General features: G+C 41.8%; 1 protein-coding gene across 4 annotated transcripts in view; it reads left to right on the top strand.

The window, feature by feature from the left end:
• The window catches only part of LOC140739227 (fibroblast growth factor 1-like), an 88,949-nt gene extending 77,988 nt beyond the window's left edge, over positions 1 to 10,961 (top strand). For all 4 annotated transcript variants that reach the window (XM_073067325.1, XM_073067327.1, XM_073067328.1 and 1 more), the window contains exon 4: positions 9,316 to 10,961. In XM_073067325.1, coding sequence (XP_072923426.1) covers positions 9,316 to 9,510 — 195 coding nt within the window. In that variant the 3' untranslated portion in view covers positions 9,511 to 10,961. The remainder of the gene's footprint in view (positions 1 to 9,315) is intronic.
• The last annotated feature ends 266 nt before the right edge of the window (positions 10,962 to 11,227 follow it).

Raw genomic sequence — 11,227 nt, forward strand, 5'->3', positions numbered from 1 at the left:
CAAGATCAATACAGTACTGTGTAAAGGTCTTAGGCACCCTAGATATATATATATACATATATATATATATATATATATATATATATATAGAGAGAGAGAGAGAGAGAGAGAGAGAGAGAAAGAGAGAGAATCTCCCTAAGACTTTTGCACAGTACTGTACATCATCAACAATACAATTGAACCTACTTGTGCTGGCTGCACCAGCCACTTTCTGATCTGTACGCAGACCAGCATTTCCCAAGTTACTTTATCCTCAGCTGGCATGGTCTGGATGCTACCCTTCTCTGCCACCTGTCCCACACCCCTCCCTTGGCACTCCTCCCTCACCATTCCCAACAGTTTGCTCCCGCCTGATTTAGAAATTCGCTCTCCACTCCACGCTGACAAATACAGCACTGTGCAAAAGTCTTAGGCACCCCCGCTATATATATGTGCCTAAGATTTGTGCACAGTACTCTGAATATGGGAGTCCCTCAGATATTCCGGCCAATAATTATCAAACAGCTGAAATCGAGAAATCAATCATTTTCACTGCCCTGTCAGTGTCTAGCAACTAAAGCTTCACCTGCTCCTTCAGCATGACAGAAAGGATCTCAGGGCACTGTTCTGGAGGTATAGTACTGTGCAAATGTCTTAGGCACATATATATATAGCTAGGGTGCTTAACACTTTTACACAGTACTGTAGTAATTTTATGAATGGCAGTGTACTGCTGCCACAAAAAAAGAACAAATTTCATGACATACGTGAGTGATGATAAATCTGATTCTGAAATGGGTCTCTATTGTGGACTGAGAGTGGGAAGGGGCCAGGGAGAGGGGAATGATGGTTGGGAAAAGGGGAAGGGAGAAGGGAGGGGAACGGGAAGCACCAGAGAGATATTCTGTAATGATCAATAAACCAATTGTTTGGAATCAAGTGACCTTGCCTGGTGTCTCAAGGCTGGGTGTGTCTGCACCCAGTGCCACCACCCCGCCCAGGCACTCCTTCTCCACCACCTGTCCCACATGCCTCCTGCGGCACTCCACCATCGCTATTCCCGACACCCTTTGCTCCCGCTGGATTTACAAACTCGCTCTCTGCTCCATGTTGATATATACAGAGCTGTGTAAAAGCCTGAGGCACCTAGCTACAGACAGTATATGTGCCGAAGACATTTGCAGAGTACTGTGAATATGGGAGTTTCTCAGGTGTCCTGGCCAATAATTATCACTCAGCAGAAATCACTACTTAAAAATTGTTCAATTATTTCACTGCTATTTCTGAGACCATGCAGTTTTCAAGCAGCCCTCTCTGCTTCTGGTATTAGCGCAGCAACCTTATTTCAAAAAGAACCGTTGAACATCTTGACAACCTGAATTTGGGAAAGACATGAAATAAATGTATGCCTTCCTTTGTATTTTCTATTCTACCAGAGTAGAAATACAACCATGCCCTGTATCCTAAAAGGATCACAAAGAGCTCTGTACAAAAATGTGCTTCTCTATAACAGCTTCCTTCCCCCACTCCTCCCTCTTTTGCTTTCCTTCCTTGCTATTCTTTCTCATGCTCTTTCCTGTCAAACCATAAATCACAATCTACAACTTGGCTCCCCTGGAAGAGATAAGTATAGGGGAGGTAACATCTTGGTAAATTACTGTTATAAGACAAAGGAAACACTACTCACCTGCATACACTGAGCTCAAGACAGCTGCTCTTCCCTGAAGCAATAAAGAAACTGGAAAAACAACTCAGAAAGAAAGGATTCTTGAAATTCATCGTCGCAGTCTTGCAATATTACATGATCCTCCTGCTCAACAGCTTACAAGCTTCACCACTCCCTGAAATAAAAAATATAATCAAAGTTATTCACAGCATGCTTCTTTATTTTTCCACAGTAACTAAATGTTTCCTCACTAATCTACTCACCAGAACGTCTTTTTTGATGGCACAGGTTCTTAGAGCTCTGCAGTAATGAGCATGGAAACCGAACCTTCACCCAACTTGTCCATGCCAACCAAGGTGTCCAACTGAGCCTGTATACAGCCCATGTTTCTCTAAACCTTTCTTATCCGCTTACCTGTCCAAATATCTTCTAAGTATTGTTTTTGTACCCACCTCAGCCACTTCTTCTGGCATCTCCGTCCACATACACAACACCCTATGAAATTTCTGAAGATTGATAGAGGTTTATAAGGTTAAGAGAGGCAGAGATAGAGTAGGCAGGGAGGATATTTTTCCCGTGAGGGCATGCGTTGAAGGTAAGAGTGGGTAGGTTCAAGAGGGATGTGAGGGGTAAGTTTTTGGACTCAGAGAGTGATAGATGCCACCTGGTATGGTAGTGGAGGCAAATACATTAGAGGCTTTTAAGAGACATTCAGATAGGAACATGAATATGAGGAAGATGGAGGGATGTCGACATTATGTAGGTAGGAGAGATTCTTTTCTTGGAGGGAGGGGTTGATTTACTTTTTAGTTGGTTCAGCACAACATTGTGGGCTGAAGGGCCTGTTCCTGTGCTGTACTCTCCTATGTTACTAACTCACCAATCCCAATATTCCACTGAGGATGAAAATGAGGCCTAAAGTAGATGGGCCACTGGGGAGCATGGAGACTTAGCCTGTTTGATTGGCTGGATCTTATTTCAGCCAATAGTTCCAGTGTCTAGTCTGAACCCACCCTTTCCACTACCTAGGAAATTGTGCATCCATTAACCTACGGTAGCCATATTGATGAGCCGTGAATAGGGGGCACTAAATGGCTCAACAGGGTTGAGTCAAAATCTGGGACAAATGTGTCCCAAGGATTGTGTGGCTGGCTGGGAAACCCACTCACCAGGTCCAAGCCAACCAATAAAGATCATTTACACTAATTCTGCACTAATCCCATTTTATTCTCCCTATAGTCCTGTCCTGCGTGGCAGGGTGGAGATATGTCACTAACAGAAGGAGATGTAGGGAGATGTAAGGAGATGTAGTCCATCACTGCACTAGCATGCAGCTCACCCTTGGGCAAGCATAGCACCTACTTAGAAACCACCGCCCATCCCCCCCACCGGTCAGTGTCACGTAAAGCCAAAGAAGCAGGTGATAGATAGTCGTACGAGCAGTTGGTGCATATCATAAGTTATGGAACCACTGACACCAGTCGGACAATGTCTGAAGAGTACTGATTATGACAAGACAGGGTTCCAAGGTCATATCCTTGGAAATCTGGAAGAAACAAATTGAGGCAAATACTGCCCACTGCCCAGAGTGCCAATAGCCAATAGCAGAGGACTTCTGTTCAAGGTGAGCGGAGGAAAGTTCGTGGGGACGTCAGAGGTCGTTTGTTTTACAGAGAGAGTGGTGGGTGCCTGGAGATAGTGGAGACTGATGCAATAGCAACACCTAAGAGATTCTTAGAGAGGACATCGATGTAAGAACAACGGAGCATTATACACTGTTTAGGAGGGTAGGATTAACTTTTTTTAAGATTAAGATTAGCTTTATTTGTCACACGAACGTTGAAACTGAAAACATACAGTGAAATGCGTTGTTTGCATCAACGACCAGCATGGTCTGATGATGTGCTGGGGGCAGCCCGCAAGTGTCTCCGTGCTTCTGGCGCTAAAATAACATGCTCATAACTTACTAACCTGTACGCCTTTGGAGTGTGAGAGGAAGGCAGCACACCCAGAGGAAACTCGCGTGGTCACAGGGAGAACGTAGAAACTTCTCACAGATGGGCAGGAATTAACCCCCTTCCACTGGTGCCATAAAGCTTGACGCTAATCACTATGCTACCGTGCCACCCTTATGAAGGTCAATGCATATCGTTCATTCGTTTTGTGTCGTGTCATATGACATGGCCAATCATGGTCTTGCCATGGCAAATCTTTCCACAGAAGTGTCTTTCCACATGGCCTTCTGGGCAGTACCTTTACAAGATGGGTGACCCCAGACATTTTCAATAATATTGCCCGCATGGTGCCAGTGGCCGCATAACCAGGACTTGTGATATGTGCCAGCTGCTCATACGATCAACCATCACCTGCTCCCATGGCTTCAGGTGACCCTGATCTGGGGTGGGTGGGGGAGGCAGCTAAGCAGCTACTAGACCTCCCTGATTGGTGAAGAAGTTATAATGGTCTGCATGAACTCAAAGTTCAAAGGAAATTTATATGAAAGTACACATGTATCACGAAATACTACCCCGAGATTCATTTCCTTGCAGAACAAAGAAATACAATAGAATCAATGAAAAACTACACATAAAAACTGACAAACAACCAGTGTCCAAAAAGAGACAATCTGAGCAAATAGAAAACATAAATAAATAAATAAATAAATAACTATTACTGAGGAGGAATTCAGCAGACCAGGCAGCATCTATGGAAATGCGTAAACAGTCAATGTTTTGGGCTGAGACCCTTCTTCAGGAACATCGGTTGTGGAATCAGTTCAGGGCTGAGGTGACTGAAGTTACCCACACTGGTTCACAAAGCTGATAACTTCACTCACCTCAGCTCTGAACTGAGTCCACTGTTTCTGAGCTGTATGGCTCTACGGTTCTATCACTAAGAGGAGTCCTGCATAGTTGCTCAGGACCTACTCAACCTGTCAGCTCCTAACCTCTTTACGTAACGTGTAAGTGTCTGGCTCCTGGCCCAGCACTGCCACCATTGCCAGCTCCGCGAGCAGGGACAGATCCTGGGACATCACTGCAAAGCAGCAAGTGCAGGAGGGAAAGAGGATATGGAGCACTTGCTGAGTGGGTGAGAGAGAGCACAGAGTGGTGGAGCAGGAGGCACACAGGGAAAGAGAGAAAAGGCAAAAAGTCATTCAAAGGAGGGGTGGGAGAGATGTAACGAGAGCTGAAGGGAGAGACAGAAGGAAGGAATGTGGGAAGGAGGGAAGAAAGCAAGCAAGCAGAATTTAGTGTACATTTTCTAAACTAAATTTAAGACCACATTAAAAAAAAACATAGCTGCAGACTTTCCAATTACATGCAAAAGATTGTAATATACATTATCAACATCTTTAATATTGTATCATTGTAATTTGGCTGGTTGACTTTTTTTAATGTAAATAATTAAGTGATTATTAATTAAATTGTGATTTTATTGCTGTTTTAACCACATAAAACAATAACTGACGATAATATTTTTGAATAACACAAAAGTAAATCCCTTGATTTTGGCATGGGAAAGTAAATAGCTGACAGAAAAGGTTAAAGCACCATAGCTAACGGCTGAGAATTCATGCAGTTTTACAGCAATGTACGAACTCTATTACATAATGTTCAACAATGTATTTTTAGATCTCTTTAAAACAGCATTAGGAACATGCACATAACTCTCATAAAACCGAGCAATTTATCTCTGGATAGTTTCTTTTTATTTACAATGCATTTACAACACTGAGGCATGCCCAGGCTGGTAAAATAAATGCTTTCCAATGTGACATTAACTATTGCAAAACATTATTTGTAGAGTTATGGAACATTACAGCACAGAAACAGGCCCTTCAGCCCATCTAGTCAATGCCAATACATTATGCTGTCATCGACCTGCACCTGATTATTGTCTTCCATATCACTTCCATCTACCTCCCTGTCCAAACTTCTCTGAAATGTTGAAATCAAACCTACATCCAATACTTCCATTGGCAGTTCAATCACACTCGCACCACCCTCTGAATGAAGAAGTTCCCCTTCAGATTCCTCTTAAAAATGTTTCCTTTCACCCTTAACCTCTTGAGTCTCACCCAACTTCAGTGGAAAAAGGCTGCTTGCATTTACCTCTATCAAATCTCCTCTTATTCTCCTACACTCCAGTGATTAAAGTCCTAACCTACTCCTCAGTCTGCCAACATCCTTGTAAATTTTCTCCGCACTCTTTCAATCTTTCTGCTATGTTGCATATCATATAAGGCGACAGGTATTTGGAATTAAGGTACAATCTGGCCCTGATTTCTCTATAAGGTAGAACACAGTTAGAAGGGCTGAGCGGACTACTCTAGTTCTGAAGAGTGCAGTGCAATTTAAAGGAAGAGTATTCTGCCTCAACATTGTAATGAAACTTCCTTACGACTGCATCAATCAATACTTTTAAAATTCCATAATTAGTAGCCAAAGTAGATGGTCCAATGCAACACACACAAGATATTGGAGGATCTCAGCAGGTCAGGCAGCATCTATGGAAAAGAGTAAACAATCAACATTTTGGGCCGAGACCCTTCATCAGGACTGAAAAAGAAGGGGAGAAGCCCTTCCTCAAATGGTGAGAGAAAGGGTTTCTGAAGGAAGGCTTCTTTCTCCCCTTCCTTTCCAGTCTTGAGGAAGGGTCCTGGCCCAAAACGTCAACTGTACTCTTTTCCATAGATGCTGCCTGACCTGCTGAGTTCTTCCAACATTTTGTATGTGTTGCTTTGGATTTCCAGCATCTGCAGATTTCCTTGTATAGAGATCTAACACTTGCATTATAATATAATTTCTCTGACTTAAATCACACAGTGTAACATGTTCATTATGAAGACCACCTTCAATCAGCAAATAATATTCTTATTTCTACCTCATACGATTGTGGACTCCAAGGTTATTTTAGCAGTGGTCTTGACCATCACATGAAACTCTAAACCATAGATCTACTGTATTTGCTTTTTCATAAGGATGAAAAAGACCTCTTGACTTGGAAGTTTTCTGACGCCACGGCCGATATGCTTTCTCAAACAGCATTAACTAGCAATTGCCTGCCAAAATGCTTCATGGAGAATGCACTTCAGAAGTAAATCATAAGCTGGGAAATGCACTGGAGGTTCTTGAGATCGTGAGGAGACACATTGTTATGGCTAAACACTAAGTTCCCAGGAGCAATCCAGCAGTCTACTTAAATCTTTCATTGATCCCAGAGCATACCAATTGCTGGGTGGGTGATATTTCTTTGTTCTTGGTGTCCTCCTTTCCTCTCCTGGAGGCTGAGGAGTCATGCATTCTACATCAGATGCTACCTTCTCATTAGCTCTTTGGAGTGACTGTTGGTGGCCTTTTTTTTTAACTATGGGTGGAGACAATGAAGCTAGATTGTTGGTGGCCTCGACTAATATTAACACAGGTCCAGATTCAAAGAGGATCACCAGATGACAATCAGCAGCAGAGACCCTGGGTATTTCTCTCACCTCCTTTAGCCTGTGGTCAATCAAAGTGCCTCTAACCACAACCCTGCTTGAGACCAGCTGAGCCCAGACAAACTAGAACAGCAACACTGCAGCGGATCAAGAAAGCAGCTCATCAGCCCTCCCACATGGTCAGTTAGGAATGGGCTAGAACTTGTCATCAACTTCCACATCCACAAAGGAATAAAGGAATTATTGGAAACGATGATTAGCATGAAGGGGCTAAGTCATAGTGCAACTTGCTTTGACTAAGCTCATGTTTCCTTAGAAACAAAAGATTAAGGGGCAACTTTAATTAAGGTGTTTGATGTGATTGAAGGATGTGCTGATGTTGTTAAGGTGAATCTTTTTTTTAGGTTTAGTTTAGGGATGAAGGACAAGGGTCATAAAATTCAATTGAAGGCCCGTCTTCACACAAAGGGTCATGGAAATTGGAACCAAAGTCAATGGAAAATTCAAAGATGAATCTACAAACGTTTGTAGTTTTGTTATGTCAGGGCACAAAGAGAAATGATTTGAATTTGAGATATAAATTACCTATGGAAAATGTAAATAAACAGGTAAATTGGTTTATTATTGTCAGATATCAGAATCAGGTTTAATATCACTGGTGTATGTTGTGAAATTTGTTAACTTTACAGCAGCAGTACCATGCAATATGTGATAAATAAATATAGAGAGAAAAAGAAACTAAGTTATATTAAGTATGTATATGTTTATTAAATAGTTAAGTTAAAATAAGTAGTGTAAAAAAACAGAAATATAGAAGTAGTGAGGTAGTGTTAATGGGTTCAACATCCATTCAGAAATCAGATGACAGAGGGGGAAAAAGCTGTTCCTGAATCTCTGTGTGTGTGCCTATGGGCTTCTGTCCCTCCTTCCCAAAGACAACAGAGTGAAGAGGGCATGTCCTGAGTGGTGGGGATTCTTAGGCACTGCTTCTTGAGAATGTCTTGGAGACTACAGAGGCTGGATAAGATAGAGCTGACTAATTTTACAAGTTTCTGCAACTTAATTTTGATCTTGTGCCATAGCCGACGTTTCGAGGTACAGTGAAGAACTTGTATTCCAGCCTTGCCAAACACTTTATTACAATAGTGAATCAAGGCAGTGACACAGCACGTAATGATGATGAGGATTGAGGAGGTTCAAGGTTAAAAGAATAACAGCACGGTAGCGTAGCGGTTAGTGTAATGCTTTACAGCCAGCACCAGCCACCCAGGTTCAATTCCACCGCTGTCTGTAAGAAGTCTGTATGTTCTCCCCGAGACCATGTGGGTTTCCACTGGGTGCTCTGGTTTCCTCCCGCAGTCCAAAAACGTACAGGTTAGTAGGTTAATTGGTCACATAGGTGTAATTGGGTGGTGCGGGCCCATTGCATGGGAAGGGCCTGTTACCTCATAAATACATTTTAAAAATAAGTAAAAGAATCAAGAAATCTAAATAAATAAAATAAATAACAAAGTACAGAATAAATTGTTAGAGTTATAACAATTCATGTTGTAGAATCAGGAAGGAGGTACAGAAGCCAGAGTTCCCCCCCCCCCCCCACCCCACCAGGTTCAGGAACAATTACTGTATTACCCCTCAACCATCAGGCTCCTGAACCAGTGTTGAAAACTTCACTCACCTCAACACCAAACCATTCCACAACTTATGGGCTCCCTTTCAGGGACTCTATGACTCATGTCCTCAATATTTATTGATTAGTTATTTAGTATTATTATTATTATTATTATTATTATTATTATTATTAGTTTTTTGTGTCTTCTAATACACATTGGTTGTTTGTCCATCTTTGTGTATAGTTTTCCATTGATTCTATTGTGTTTCTTTACATTTTCTGTGAATGCCCACAAGAAAATGAATCTCAGGGTCATATATGGTGACATATACTGACTGTATTTTGATAATAAATTTTCTTTGAACTTAATTGTAGGATGGAACAAGCCTAATGTTCGTAACTGCTACATCATTGGGACTCACAGTTGGAGAGCATAAAACAGAACAAAATGACCCTGAATTCTAAAACACAAGTACTTCCTATTCAATGGAGACTTGGTAGTTTGACTTTGGCTTCATGTTTGGACTGGGATCTTCCTTGTCAAAAGCTTTACCAGTTCAGCCACCAGGGGGAGCTATTTTCATTTCAATCATTTTTATTCCTTCTATTTATTCACAGCCATCTCCAACAGAAGAATGCTTCTTCCTGGAAACCCTGGAGGAGAATGGTTATAATACGTACAGATCCAAAGAGTACTTGGAGAGGAACTGGTACGTCGCCATTCGAAAGAATGGAAATGCCAAGCCAGGACCAAAAACCAACGCTGGGCAGAAAGCAATCCTGTTCCTTCCGATGCAAGTGAAGAACAATTAGCTTGACACCGAACAGCCACCACATTCAAAAAACTTCTGAGTGGACTGAAAGAGGATTAAATGGTCAATGTGTTGATAGAGGCAGGTGACTAGTGATAGTCACTAGCAGTAAAAATGGGACCACAGAATATTTTCCCCTTAACTCATTTCTGGCCATATTTACTCCTCCTTTACTGGCACCATTGACAAGCTGGAACCAAGGAGGTTTAGAGTCAACGTGCTCCTTCTGACCTGGCCATCCCAGACGGTGAGCCTTGGGAGTGATCAGTTCTCAAGGGCTCCGGACTCAAACCAACCCTGACCTTTCCGGACAAAGCGTAGATAGGGATGAAAACAACATTCAGATGGAGACCGGGATCTCGAGCTCTCACTGCATCTCACACTCATTACCGTATGATTATTTGGACCTCTCCCAGATCGGAGAAGAGTTCAGAATCGTGCAGCTTACTGACATGTGAAGTATTTTATTTATTTAGGATGCAGCACGGTAACAGTTCCCTCCTGCCCACAGTCACACACCACCCAATTACACCCATGTGACCAATTAACGTACCCACCCGTAGGTCTCTGGAACGTGGGAGGAAACCAGAGCACCTGGATGAAAGCTGTACAGTCACAGGGAGAACGTAGCGACTCCTTACAGACAGCAGAATTGAACCCGGGACGATGCTGCTGTAAAGAGATGTTCTAGCCACTACACTACTGTGTCGCCAAGTACATAACTTCTCAACTATGGAATGAGGGGTAGGGTGGTGGGGGGGGGGGTTGGCACTAGGAACCCAAGTTGAGGGGATGGGCTGTTACTAAGCCATTCTATAACTGACATTTAAGAACAAAACCTCGTGAGTTTTCCTCTGCTGTGAAGTGTCTGACCCCTCTGCAGGGTTGCCATCTCTGGCAGTAATTAATATGTACTTCCTGCAAACAATACCTGAGTTATGGATTGGAATAAAACAGGCCAACTATAAACATGACCAGCTTCACGTTAAATAACCACTGCATTATATCCTGATCCTCAAACATTACAGGAGTGCAATTTCACTTCGAGTAAGGATTCAGAAAAAAAACCTGACTTCATATCGGAATTTTAGAAAACTATATTTTGACAATTGTTATTTTATTTCAATAATCACCTACTTTAAGCAGCTGACTTGAAAGGTGAGAGATTGATGTCACAAATTCAGTTCACTATGCTCTCTGCATACTTTAACCATGTATTTATTCATTATAGGCTGGATGAGATCATTAAAGAAACATTGTAAACTCAGACATAGCCATTTCCTTTACGTAATTCCTAAGGCATGTTATAAAAAGAAATCTGTGATAACATTATCACTTCATGCTGAATACAGTGTCATGAGAGGTGATGTAACTAATATTGTATTTTCTCCTTATTAGATGTCTGGAAATCTACTGACACTATTCACAATAAACATAATATTTTAAATGACAGTATCTGATAATATACTGTATAACCAAAAAGCAAAAGAAAATGGCAGCTGCTGAGAATCTGGAATATAAGCAGAAAATGCTGGGAAGACCCAGCATCTGTGAATTCAGAAACATTTAATATTTTAGGTTAATAATCCACATCAAAAGTGGAAGCTGGTTTTCCTATTCTGGTGAAAGATTGTTGTCCTGATATTTTAGCTCAGTTTCTCTCTCCTCAGATGCTGACAGATTCACTATTTAAGGTACATTTTGTTTTTAGTTCACAT

The sequence above is a fragment of the Hemitrygon akajei genome, chromosome 15 (genome assembly GCF_048418815.1).
Source record: "Hemitrygon akajei chromosome 15, sHemAka1.3, whole genome shotgun sequence".
NCBI classification, from domain to species: domain Eukaryota; kingdom Metazoa; phylum Chordata; class Chondrichthyes; order Myliobatiformes; family Dasyatidae; genus Hemitrygon; species Hemitrygon akajei.